At 37.8% G+C, this 13,207-nt stretch overlaps 1 protein-coding gene across 1 annotated transcript in view; it reads left to right on the forward strand.

Moving 5' to 3' along the window:
- The window catches only part of FOCAD (focadhesin), a 92,015-nt gene that overhangs the window by 61,549 nt on the left and 17,259 nt on the right, over nucleotides 1-13,207 (forward strand). The window contains exons 23-30 of the mRNA XM_036403461.2: nucleotides 1,836-1,928; nucleotides 3,837-3,925; nucleotides 5,990-6,031; nucleotides 7,304-7,412; nucleotides 7,922-8,038; nucleotides 8,411-8,649; nucleotides 10,078-10,167; nucleotides 12,916-13,063. Of these exons, the coding sequence (XP_036259354.1) occupies nucleotides 1,836-1,928; nucleotides 3,837-3,925; nucleotides 5,990-6,031; nucleotides 7,304-7,412; nucleotides 7,922-8,038; nucleotides 8,411-8,649; nucleotides 10,078-10,167; nucleotides 12,916-13,063 (927 nt within the window). The remainder of the gene's footprint in view (nucleotides 1-1,835; nucleotides 1,929-3,836; nucleotides 3,926-5,989; nucleotides 6,032-7,303; nucleotides 7,413-7,921; nucleotides 8,039-8,410; nucleotides 8,650-10,077; nucleotides 10,168-12,915; nucleotides 13,064-13,207) is intronic.

Raw genomic sequence — 13,207 nt, forward strand, 5'->3', positions numbered from 1 at the left:
TATTCCACATACATGCAAAATGCTTACTGCCATGAAGAGAGTTAATTAATGAAAAGCACCTCAGCAGTTCTATTGTCATCAAACACATACACAAATTTTAGGTGTTCCTGGTAGACCATATTGTTTTAGATGTTTGAAATGCCACAAAATGCCTAAAGCTTTGTAATTAATTCCTGCATGAATATTGTATATTCATACAGTATTTTGCAGGCCTGCTTTTGTTGGCTTTCACAAGTGTGGATTACATGGGTAACTTCACAAATCACTACAAGACCAGTTAAACCTGATACACAGACTCATTTAGGTTGGAGAAGACCTCATTGGGACCAATCTTTGACCAGTCACCACCTTCTCATCTAGACTATAGCACTATGTGCCACATTCAGACATTTGTTGAACACCTTCAGGGACGGTGAATACTCCTCCTCCCTGGACAGTCCATTCCAATGCTTAACAGATCTTTACATTAAGAAATTCCTCCTGATATCCAGCCTGAGTCTTCCCTGTATTTTCAGGGAAGTTTCAGCTATGTACTCTTGTCTTATCCATTATTGTCTGAGAGAAAAGACCAATCCCCACCTGGCTACACCCTCCTTTTAGGTGATTGTAGAGAGCAGTAAGGTCCCAATGATCCTCTTTTCTCCAGGCTACATAACCCCAGCTCCCTCAGGCAGTCCCAACAAACAGGACTTGTGCTCCAGATGATTCACTGTCTGCTGTCTTTCTCTGGACATGCTCCAGCACCTCGGCATTCTTCCTGAAGTGAGGGGCTCAGAAATTAAGACAGGATTCAAGCTGTGGTCTCCCCAGTTCCAAGGACACAGATATAATCACTGCCCTGGCCCTGCTGGTCACACAATTGTTGATCCAGCCCTTCTTGGCCACCTGGGCACAATGCTGACTCATGTTTAGATGTCTGTTGACTTGCAGAATTAGACTATATAGTCTAATGCACAAGTCTAAAATAGTTTCAGAGTAGAGGCCAAGGGGAAGACTGGACTTGCTGCAGGTTCCTCAGGAACCCAAGGAAAGCAATTCTAATTGGAACCTTGACTGCTCATAAACTTTTGGAGGAATTGATGAGCAGACATGAGCAGGAGGTGTGAATATAATTTTAACTAAAAGGAAGGACTAGTGTTCATTAGTCATTATTAGGATGAGATTTCCTGTTTTTTTACTACAGATCATATTTGTATTGTCTACAAGATGGAGTATGTTATCTTTTTTGATTGACTTTTAAAATGTTTTTATTTTTATAGATGTATTAGTACTTATTCACAAGTCTTTCAGGTTCACTGAAAGCAGTGAGCAAAGAGCTTTAGGATGGTCTTTTGTTTTTTGTTAAAAAGTCCAAGTGAAGAAAGAAAACTGACTACTTTACGTAGATAATTAGGGTCATAAAATAGAGATGAATAAGCAGGAAGACTCCAGAAAATAATGATACAGGGGGAGGTCAGTTAGTTATCTTGGTTAACAATTCTGCTTTTAGAAACTTCTAAGATCTTCACAAACCGTGAAGAAACATTTGCCAGTGCTGCTAAGTGTTGTGCTTATTGCCTCATACAGTTTCACTGTCTCTCTGGGATCAATTACTTGTGGCACTGCCTCAAGCAACCACTTTTAACTGGGCTGGGTAATGAAGTTGAAAGTAACTTGGTGTGGGTAAAATCAGAAAGGAGAATAAAGTACATGATCATTTTAATTTCCTACAGCCTTGTGTAATGGGCCGTGGAAATGAGTGACTGTTTGTCTGCAAATCATAGACTGGAGAACATAGATTCTGCATATATTGGACTTAATGTAACTGCTTCTAACCTTTCTGGTGTGTTGCACAGGTTAATATTCAGCCTTCTGAATGGCACCACTCCATACTGCTGCCACAGACCTGGTTAGGATTTATGAGTCGAACCTACAGTGCAGTCCTGCAGGTAATTTTGAGGTATATATTATTGTGGACATTCATGCTTATTCAAGTGGTATGGGTTTTAATTTGACCAGCAAGAGCTGGTAACTCATACAAGTTACAAAAAAAAATAAAGCTTGAGGTGATTGATTATAACATTTATAAAAAAGAAATAAAAATGACTCTTCAGCTACTGACAGCACAATCTGGGATGCTTTATAGAAGTGCAGTTTCTATTTACAGTTCAGGTTCATGCAGGTTTGTTCATGTGTCAGCTTACAGAAAGTGTCAATTTTTAGAATTTTTAGAAGATGAAATGTTAGCTAGAGCTCTAACCTATTGCTTGCTTATAAATTTTGAAATAGTAATACCATAAAGGAGACAGAAGCTATCGAGAGATGATTCATTAAAAAGAACTTCCCCTTAATCAGCATGTCATTCTGCTGCATTGTAAGAGACTCCTCTTTGAATTTTTTCAACATTATCTAATGATTAAGAAATGTCTTAAATTCTCTCATTAGGTTAGCTGACCTGGTATCTAGACCAATGTAGTATAATTTGATTTTCAACAGGAAAATTATCTAAAAAAAGTTTAGCAAATAGCTTCCTTCCAGAATGCTCTCTTTGTGCTACTAGAAGGGTTTATTTGTCTGTATTTCCAGGCCACATCAGCTGTTTTCAGCACGAGCAGCTCAGGTTGCCGAACAAATTCTAGAAGCTTTGCTCCTTGTTTTGCTGTGCAACAAAACATATGCTTCCCTCACATTTTCAAAACAATTTTTATCTTGACCATCAACAAAATGCAAGATCCTCTAGCAAGCCAACCCCATTACAAAATAAGCAGCAACTATTCAAATTGCAGGTTTAGGTCTTGGGGGACATTGTCTCTTGCATTTAATTACTTTCCTATTTTTCTTCCCTTCTAAGGCAAGATTTCACAGAGAGCTTAGCATGTACCAGATTTTTTCTAAAGGATCAGTAGGATTTCTTGCCATTTTACAGGACAGTAGAGCCTGTGTTTGTTGCTTCTTACTTAATCCTCACACTTTTTTAGTACATTTCCTCAGAGGTGGCCAAAAGAGACTGCAGTATAAGATGAGTAGTCTGGATAGTACATAATTCAGTGTTTCTGAGCTGCTATACTGCCTTCTTTTTAGTCAGTGTGTTGATGTACTCCTTTAATCTCTGTGAAGGGTCACTTTTTGAGTGAGACCTGGATTGTCAAGATTCACTGTGTTGTATTTTCAGGTTGGTATGTACATCCAAACTACAAGCATTCGATACCAAAAAATACAGCATATGTGCCTGTATTTTTTCATTTAAGGCTTAATAATCTGCTAAGGAGCAGTAATTCACAACCTAAACAAGTGAAGTTATAGTTCTCTTGATTTGAGACAGAATGTTAAAACAAAGCTGCTTTAGATATTTTTAGATAACATATGTTACAACATGTTAGAGGGCAGAATCTATATCACCTCTTTAAATGTACAGAAAAAATGGTGTAGGAAATCACAGGGAGGTCAGAGTTATGTAAAGTAAAAGAATGAGGAATTCTGCCTTAAGTAGAGCATCAAGAAAACAGTATTTTACTTTTAGAATCCATTTTAGCTATCAGGCTTCTAAAGCTCAGTCCCTGCTTGTTGTAGCCTTTCCCAAGGGCACTTGGCTCTGCATGTACTATATAGATGCCTCAGTATTTGTGGTTGTTTATGCCATCTGCAGTTTGTTTTTCTTACTCAGAACAAAAAATTATGGATTCTTCTCCTTAATATATTGTATATTACAGTGGGATCCCCTATGCAAAGCAGTCAAGGTCACTTATGAACTAGCCCTTAGGTTAGGCTACCTGTGTTACCTGAGTGTTCTCTGAAGAAATATTATGTCAGTAAAGCTTATAAGATCCATTTTTTACTTTTTTTTTGCAATTCTGCAGGGGAGGCAGGCAGAGCTGGAGATGCAGTTAAAACGTGGAAAAGAGGATCCTGAAGAGGTGCAGTACAAACAATTTACAGCCTGGCTATGGTAAGGAAGTGCCTGTGTGCTCCTGACCACTTGTAATGGCAAGTAAGGGGATAGAGGAGGACAAGGTTTTAAAGCCTTCAATTTTGCAAGTTTAAAGACTGTATGAGCACTAATGAAAAAGAAAACCTGAAACTCAGCAACAACCAACCACCAGATACAGTGACCATAGTGGGAGAAGCGAGTGGAAAGGAGGAATATTGGGTAATTGTAAGGGTTTCCGTATGCATGAGTTCCCCTCTGCAGAGCCTGAAAACTTTGTAGGGTGAGCAGTTGGAAAGAGTGAAGTAATGCTGTGGTTTTATAGGATGCTAAAAGAGAAAGGTTATGCAAAGATAAAAATTTCTTTCTTGAGAGTGTAATGAGCTATTTCACTGAAAATACCTTGATGAAAGAAATGCAAGTCACAATCTGACATATGTCATGGTGTACTGATGCTAAGTTACCATTACTGAGTGTGAGAATATTGTTTAAAGCAAACACATGATGCACACCCTGATCCATATTCTGCACTAATTCTGTTATTGTCAGGTGAGAAGTGTCTCTCAGTCAGGATTTAGCCATGTACGTGCATGGCCAGGAGAAGAAGGTGCGAAGTGGGAGGATTTACAAGAGAAAAAACTATCTATCCATGGACAGTATAAATATCTGGGTTTGTGCTTGTTCATAAGTGTATTGGAATCAAAATATGTACAAAGCCAAAATGCTTTTTGTGTGTTTCAATCTAAAAGGTGTGTTATTGAATCCCACTCAAGAGGAATTCAGAATTTGTTATGAATTCTAGCTAATTCTGGAATAGAGGCTTGCTTTGTAAGATCCAGAATGCTACAGTGTTGTAGAAAAGTACTTTATTGGTGACTGATCCTTCTCTTGATAGGGTATAAAAAGGCCGGTAGCAATGCTGCTTTCATAGATTTCTCCTGAAAGAATTTCTGTTCTTTATTTCCTAAATGGTAATAATGTAAGCTATGTCAAAAGTGAACAGAATTCCCTTTATCAGGAAAAAAATCAAAGCAGGAAATTAACTGGAGCCCAGTAGTAGCTTTAGTTTCTTTTCCAGTTCACAATTATTTGCTTGGTTCCTCGGGGCCCTAACTTCAGCAGCTGTTAAGCATTTTTGTTGCTCACTAGGGTTAACCTAATTGTGGACAATGTGGTATAAACTTTAGTGTTAATCCTTTATTATGTAAATTTTGCAAATTTTTTTGGTGCAATTTTGCATTGGTATTTACCAAGTTGTAAATGCTTCTGGTGTGGTGGCTTTGAACTGTGCAAAAGCAGTGTGATTGTGAAGAAAGATCTGGGTAGATTTCGTTGAAAGCTTGAGTGTAACTCAGTCTTATAACATACAGCTCTGTTTTAGGGGACATGCATTTTCAGTCTAAAGTTGTTTTTTTATGTAGAATGACATTCATGGCGATGACAGAATTGTATGTTTTAGAATAGAGGATCTCTCTCCTCATCCACACCTTTCAGTGTAGGAGATTGATTGTGTCTCTGCTTCAGTCTTGATATGAATGCAAAATGAAACAATTGAAAACAAGTAGCCTGTTATAACTCAACTATAATAATGTGTAAGAAATTGTAACCCCTCCCATGGCTTTAATTTAAATTGATTCAAGTTTATATACCATGTTATAGCATAACTGCCTGTAGTGGTTTCCAGAAATAAAGTGTAGAATAAATTGTAATGGTTGTCCTTTATAAAGCACTCAGATTTCATTATGCTAGAACATAGCACAATGATCTGGAAACTTATGCGTTTGATGTGCTCCAAAAGCATATTTATGGCTATTGCATGAACCAGCAATTTACAAAGAGTGGTATTAAGTCAAATAAGAGCCCTTTATAAAACACTGGGAGTGCGCATGAGCCTGAAGAAACTTGGGGTGGTGCAAAAATTTCTTACCGATTAAATGCTTGTAATTATTTTGCACTGTCTTCTCATCAGCTGATACAGTTGTTAACCTGTAGATCACAGACCTCATGTAAGACAGAAGAGGAATTTAGCTGAGTTCACGCTATACAGTAATGAACATGGTGTAAATTCTTTCTGTTCTCTTGCAGGGTCAGAGATATGTTGACTGATGTCATCAAAGGTGCCTCCAAGTAAGGACTGCTAAATTACTACAGATGATGTTTTTTCCCGTATTTTGAATAAAGAGTGGGACACTGCTCCTTTTCTTCCTAGATCTTTTTAAAATGATTTTTTCCTGATGATTTAAGATTAAATTTAAAGCATCCAGATTTCATGAGTGTGTGGATTTAGAAGTTTCTCTCTGAGGTACATAATAAAATGTTGCCTTTTAGAAGCTTAGGAAATTGTTTAAGGCAAAAGATACTGAGAGACTTCAAAGAACTTAACTAAGTACCTTGTAATTATTTGCAAGTACCTCTTATCTGAGAGGAGGTAATTTTCACTGTTCCAAATGATGACATTCCACTAAGACTCATGTTTCTTGTTTTAAAAAGCAAAATAGAACTTCAGAAAATACTTTTACTGTGATAATGACATCTTTGGATCTGGAATAAACACCAGGTTGGCAGTGTAAATATATTTTCACAGCAGCAGTCAAGGAAGTTTTTAGAAATTGAAGACTGGTGCAAAAAGTCTACTGGCCTGTAAGTGGTCTTATACAGTCATGTTGTTCAGGTGCTTTTGTAAAATGATGTAAGAGAGTTCCATCAGGATTATATTGCAGTTTGTTTTTCTGGGAATGACTAGAATATCAACATACTTCCTTATACAAAACTGAACACAGTTATGTTTTCTCTGGTTTTTGTCAGATTTTCTTACTTGATTTCCTTAAAGGTTTGCACTGTCATAGAAGTGATGAATCCTATCATTTTCTATGATGGTAGTGTTTTTGTAGTGTAAGGACATAATCAAAAACTTTTTTTTAAGTTGAGAAGAATGGCGGTTCTGCTAAAACTTCTCATGCTGTGAAGCGGCATCTTGCAATGAAGTGGCATCTGCCTCTCCAGCATTCTCCATTTGAAGATGTTTTTGTTTTGTCCTCTATGGAAATTGTACTAGCTAAGGCCAACTGCTGCATTTCTGTGAGTGCTACTTGGTAGCATTCCTTATTATAGTGGAAAAAAGCTTCCGTTTTTATACAACTTTGTGTGTAGTAGCCTTTATATAAAAGACAGACAAGAAAAAAAAAAGACTGAAACACTTCTTCCCTCCATTCTTTCTCTAATTCCTGAAGATGAAATATAACAGATTGCTGCTGAGCTAGAAGAGAGCCTGATGAAGTTGCCAGGGGCAAAGACCTTCCCTCCGGGATCATCTGTAGCATAACTTTTCTGCTTTGATAAATATGTTCTGTTGCCAGCATCTCTACCATGTTTCTTAACTGTTTTCTTTTTTCTGTTCAGAGACAGCCCAGTGGTGAAAGGAAACTCTATTTTTGCTTTAACTGGCCTTGCAGTTGCTGTAGCCAAATACGAAAGCAGCCTTTCTTCAGACACTGAAGGGGTGCCTGAGGTGAGTGAATCTGGGAGAGGGTCCCTTCTCTTTGTGGAATACAGAGAAGTAATATGACCAGGTGTTTGGGGGGGCTGGTAAGTGCATGTGAAGTACTTTACATTTCCAAGTTCAAATTTCATCATACTCAGTGAATGCCATCTGTCAGATTCTGTGGTATTGAAGCAGGTAGAGTATGCATGTTCCTTGTCACAAGAAGCATAATGTCTAAATGGTCATTTATTTGGCCATTTTGACAGATGAGACAGAGGTCACTCTATGGAACTGAGCCAGCCAAACTCTTTTTCATAATTTCATAATTTTTGGCTCTATTGAATAGTACTTGTTCAAAAGTAGTGTCTGGAGAGCCAGCACTGACAAATAAATGATGCTACTTACACTACATAGGAATGACAAAATAATCTCATTCATGATGGATCACAGCTGGAACATCATCAGCTGAGCTTCTATTTAGGCAGAACTTGCTTTAAGAAAAAATAATGATGACTATTTGGGTTTGATTTTTATAGACGGAACCTGATTTTATTCCTGTGAAACAATGGATTTCCATGGTCACAGAGACCCTCTTGAGTATTGTGAATAGCCGCTACCAGCCTAAAGGTCAGGTCTTCCCATGGTTCTACCAGGTATGTGCTGTGGTACTAAAGGCAAGGCAATATATCTGTATTTCATACCTGGAGTTCTAATAATGAAGTTTCCTGGTTCTGTTTGAGCTATAGTAGTTGGAATAGGGGAAAATCAAGACTCTTCTTGCTCTTGTTAATTTTCTTTCATTTTACTTTCTGTTTATATTTGTGTTTGCTTTAAGTTTTTGTCTTTATTATCAAAACAGTAAAAGCCACATGCAGGGAATGTTGGATTGCAATGTATCTGTGCTGCTGTTTGCTCTGTAGGTGTTTATTTTAAATTCCTCAAATGCTGAGTGTTGTTGCCGTGAAAAGAGAAAAGAGAAAAGAGAAAAAAAATGCTCTCTTTTGTGTTTTTTTGTGTTTTTCTAGAAATCTTACTCAGGTGAAAATACTGCTAGTATTATAGCTCGAACCTGTGCAGCCACAGCTTTGTCTCTCCTGGTGCCAATTTTCATTGTATCATGCAAGGAAAAGATTGAGGAGGTCCTGAGTATGCTGACTGACAGGTTACCTGGGAAACCAAATGCTGACGAGTCTCAAGCTGTTCAAATCCACATGGGTCTCGGTTTGGGGATGTTCATCTCACGTTTATATGAAGAAAAAGTCAGGTGAGAATTGCCATATTTAATGTAGTTGCATAGGTAACTTCCTTTTTCTTCATGTGGCCTTAAGATCTGAGGAATTAAAGTATTTACAAGTCATAGGCAAATGATTCTTGAAGGGCTTTGTGAAGTTTCTTAAATGGTGCCTCTTATTATCAGTCTTCCCCCACCCTCCCCCCACAATTTAGCCCCCTTCAGAGCTATCCTAGGTATTTTGTCATTCCTTCAGGATAAGTGACTAATTTTCATAATATCCTAAGGTACAAAGTACAAAGCAGTCAACTAGAAGAAAAACAGACATTCTTTTAAATGGGACTAGTTACTCTGGAAGACATAGTTGTAAAATAACTCACAGCCCTCATTGGTTCCTTTGTAAGTGGTGCTCTGGACATGTGATAGTGTTCACTTACATCATGTGAGTTACAAATGCAAGGATGGAAGTAGTGTAATGAGCTGTCTTTAAAGCATGCTGTTACAGCTGTGTTGGCAGCACACAGGTATTCTGAAGTTGTTAGAAAATGCTTCCTTTCAGAAAGGTTGGCCTCAGTTACAAATTTCTGGTGATTCCTGAGAAATTAAAAAGTAGGTTTGACTTTATAGTCCTCCAGAGTTTTGACTACTAGGGATTTTTTTCTTCTTGTATACCCATTAAATTTTTTTTAATTAGTATACAAGCACAGGTACCAAACAGATTTGATTGTCGTTGTTAATTTGCTCAGTGAAACTAATGTTTCTAAGGCATCTGATTTTGTTAAAACTGAAGCATTGCTGAATTCTAATCTTCATGTTTTGGTGTCTTGATGCCTTGCTGCCACTGACCCAGTCACATAATTTGGGAATGGACTACCTTTGGATGTTTAGTCAGTGGGACAACTGAGGTACATACAAGCATTAAAGGACTCTTAAAGAGAATGAAGTACATCAGCCCAGTATTTTGGAGTATGTGAATCAATATTTTGGGGGTTTGTGTTTGTTTCATTTCTGGGTATTAAGTGAATACATTTTTCTAACCATTTCTTGCAGACTAGTTTTATTCTTTCACTGCACTGCATGGTTTGAAAGCTTACTCTTACACATTCTTCAAAGCATTGTATTGCAACAAATCAAAACTCATAGGAATGTAGCTATAGCTTATATCAGATTATAGGTCTAGTTTCCATTAAAGATGTCCAGTTCATTATGAAAATTGAGTATATGTTTTATAAGAGGGGTATACGTATGACATCTTTGGAGTGAGATATAAATGCGTCTTTTTTATCAGTAAGTTAGGCAATGAGGTGGAGAGAGATTGAGAGAGCTAATAGTGTGAAATGTCATGAATTTTCAGCTTATGAATAGTTACACATCTAGCTGAGGTGATGTTTATCAAGTTCCTCCTCCTACTGTCAGGCATTGGATCTTTTTTTTTGTTCCTGTTTTGGTTTGGTTTCGTAGTGATTTACCTGGTCAACAGATGAACTTCGTTCTGATGAAATCCCTGGATGTGTTGGAGAACTGTTGCTTTGACACCAGTCTGGAGTACAAGTGAGTTTCCTTTATTACTGGTGATACTTTATTTTGAACTATACTTTTTAAATTCACACTTTCTTCCTTAATTCTACACAGAAAAGTATAAGGATAGGACAAGGAGACAGCAAGTTCTGAGTACTTGCATATAATCACCAGCTCAGGCAGGCTGGAAAGGCCCTTTGGAGATATGCTCCCTAAAACAGAGTCAGTCACACATTGCTTAAGTTTTTACAGTTAGAACTTGAATCTCCTTAGACAATAAAACACATGTCAGTTGCCATGAGACAGCTAACTTAGCATGGCAGGATGTTTCTTCCACAGTAATCATTTCTCTTTCAAATCAGGGAAGGAACTGCAGTATCTTGAGTGGCTCAGTGTGGGTGCATAAGGTTTTCTTTCAGTTTGAGCATTTCTCTGCCCAGCTCTTCACTGTTCAAAAGAAATAGCAATAATTCCCATTTTCCTTTGCCCTCCTTTCTCCAGTGCACTTTCTGAAAAGCTCTGAGGAGTCATAGCTGTGCACCATTGGGCTGTGAACCTGCACAGCTTAGTGAGGATTTCTGTTGCCTTTTGAGTGGCACAGGGTGAGGCACACAGTACACAGAGACTCTACCAGCTGCACCCCTTTGTCATGCCTATTGCTGCTGGTTTGTGCAGCCTGTTAGCTGGAGATCAAAGCCTCAGAGAAGAGCCAAGCCAGACTTTTCCAGCTGCAAGAGGTTGCCAGAAGAATATGAAACAATGGCAAGCAGGAGAGGGAAGATTGAAGAGAGAGTTTTTTGAGCTGTCTGTGGGTTTTAAAGGTTTTTAAAGGTGTCTAGTACAAGTTCTCTCTGTGAGCGAAGAAGTAATGTAGAGCTGTAAATGTTGCAGAGTTGTCCAGGTTTTGCATTTCTACTTGTAAACTGCTGTTCCAAAGGAAGGTCCTTTCCAGCCTTTTCATCCAGTGTGACAAAGGCATGATCAGCTGTGAGGCATGAGCATTTTCACCAGTGTTTCACTCCTGCTAAATCAGTGATTTTCTTTTACACAAAAAACAAGCTGACATTTTGAGCATAGGTCTGCTGAGCAGTGCAGGTGTGGTAATCAGTGCTGTCCAGTCTCAGGCTGCACCCAGTGGAAGGCAGGACTCCCTGCAACCTGATGCTTTGGCAGTAAAACACTTAAAATGTACTAGGAAATCTGAGATATCATGTAGATGAAATGTACCTAATACTCATTTTATGTAGCTCACAAATAAGGTAGCCAAATGAGAGCAATTGTTAGTTACAAAAAGTGGAGCAGAGAAGGTGAAGTTTCATTCTTGTTTTAGTGTCAAATTATGTTTTAAGTCTTTATTAACAGTGAATAACATAAAATACTATAGCTCTAATGAGAAACTCTATTTTCTTTCTATGTAGTTTTGTCAACAAGCAGTAGTCTAAACTTGAATTTAGAACTCTTGTATATAAGCCATGCCCTTGTTTTATTGGCTAGTCATTAATTCAGATATACCAGTTGCTTAAAAAGGTTTGTTTGGTCTTTGCTGAAAAAAATATCACTCCCAAGACACCCCTCTGTGTCTTCTAGCCATGCTCAATCGTCTTTAATCCCTTACTGCAAAACATTATCTTAAAAATATGACTGAAGTTATTCTCAGATGTCTGTTTTTTACCTACCTGAGTAAAAGCAGCAACTTTTTTTTTCCTTGCCATTTTTAAGTTGGGTAGGAGAATGCCTAAGATCCTAGCCATGTTCATTTGACTGCTTGATGCTTGCTACAAGCAGTGTCAGGGAGATGTGCACAGGGGAAAAAAAATCATCTGCAAATAAGAGCAACTGGGGATGTGTGCCAGTGAGAGATCGTGTTGAGAATGAAAACTGATGAAGTAAGTGTCTGCTATGTTTTAGTATCTCATGATGGAAGCCAGAATTGTTTGGAAGTTTTCTGACAAACCTGATGGCTTAGAACTTGTTATGGGAGTACATATGCAGAATTTAGTAAAAGATCTTTGGTCCAGAATGGAATTTCTGAACAAAAATCTGAAAGAGAGGTGGAGACTGTAGAGATGTATGTGCCAGCTGCCCTATTAAATTATGTCCTTTGAAACTATGTTCTTGTTGCAATTTTAAGTATCCTCAACATCAAACAGTTAGTTGTGCTGGATATGTCTGCCCTGATGAAGCTGCTCCATGCAAATTTTAGTACAAGTTAGAATGCACACCTGACCGTTCCTGTTAAGAAATGCAGGTGAATACCTTAATTTCTTACCTGACTAAGAAAGCCATCTTAGCAGTTCTCTGGCTTAATGACTAATTTTATTACTTTTGCAAGTGAAACAGCTCTTGAAGGAGTCTGACAGCAGCAGATGCTAATACACTCATTGAACCTGCAATTAGTATGTTTAATTGGGATTTCCTAGTTTATACTATCAGGACACACAAAATTTGGATCAATACTTCCTTTATACTAGTTTATGGCATTTGTTGTTGGGGCTACTGGTTCTTCAGAGACAGAAGGAATAGTGAGGCTGTATGTGTAGGGCTTACTTATTATTTAAATAAACACTTTCTTCTTATGCGCTTCTTTTGTCTGGTGTTTCTTGAAAATGATGTGTGAAATAAAAACCATTTGCAAAATTGACTGTGGTAATAAATTATCTACAGGGCTAGTTATCAGGCAAGGCCAAGAGGTCTTCTTACCCACAAACTTTATTAGGGTCTAAAGGGAGTTTAGAGCAGCCAAAGCATACTTAATCTTTTCTCTTTTGTTTTCTCTTAAAGCACTGGATGTATTTTAGGAGTAGGACTTGTTCTTTCATTTATGAGTCACAGTAGCCAAACAGAATCACGAGTGCATGTTTCTGCTTCATTGCGAAAACTCTACAAATACCTGGAGAGCAGTGAGGACCAAAGCAGAGGAGTCCAAGAGGTATGACCTATTTTATCACAAATTTTAAGTCTTCCTTTTATTTTGTTTCTTCTCTTTAATAATTACAGTCTTTTTGCTGAAACTTTTTTTATCTGTGATACTGGAAGGCTTAATTTCTGCTTTTTCTTTCACAATATATGGGTT

This window comes from Molothrus ater, chromosome Z (assembly GCF_012460135.2).
Source record: "Molothrus ater isolate BHLD 08-10-18 breed brown headed cowbird chromosome Z, BPBGC_Mater_1.1, whole genome shotgun sequence".
Lineage (NCBI taxonomy): Eukaryota > Metazoa > Chordata > Aves > Passeriformes > Icteridae > Molothrus > Molothrus ater.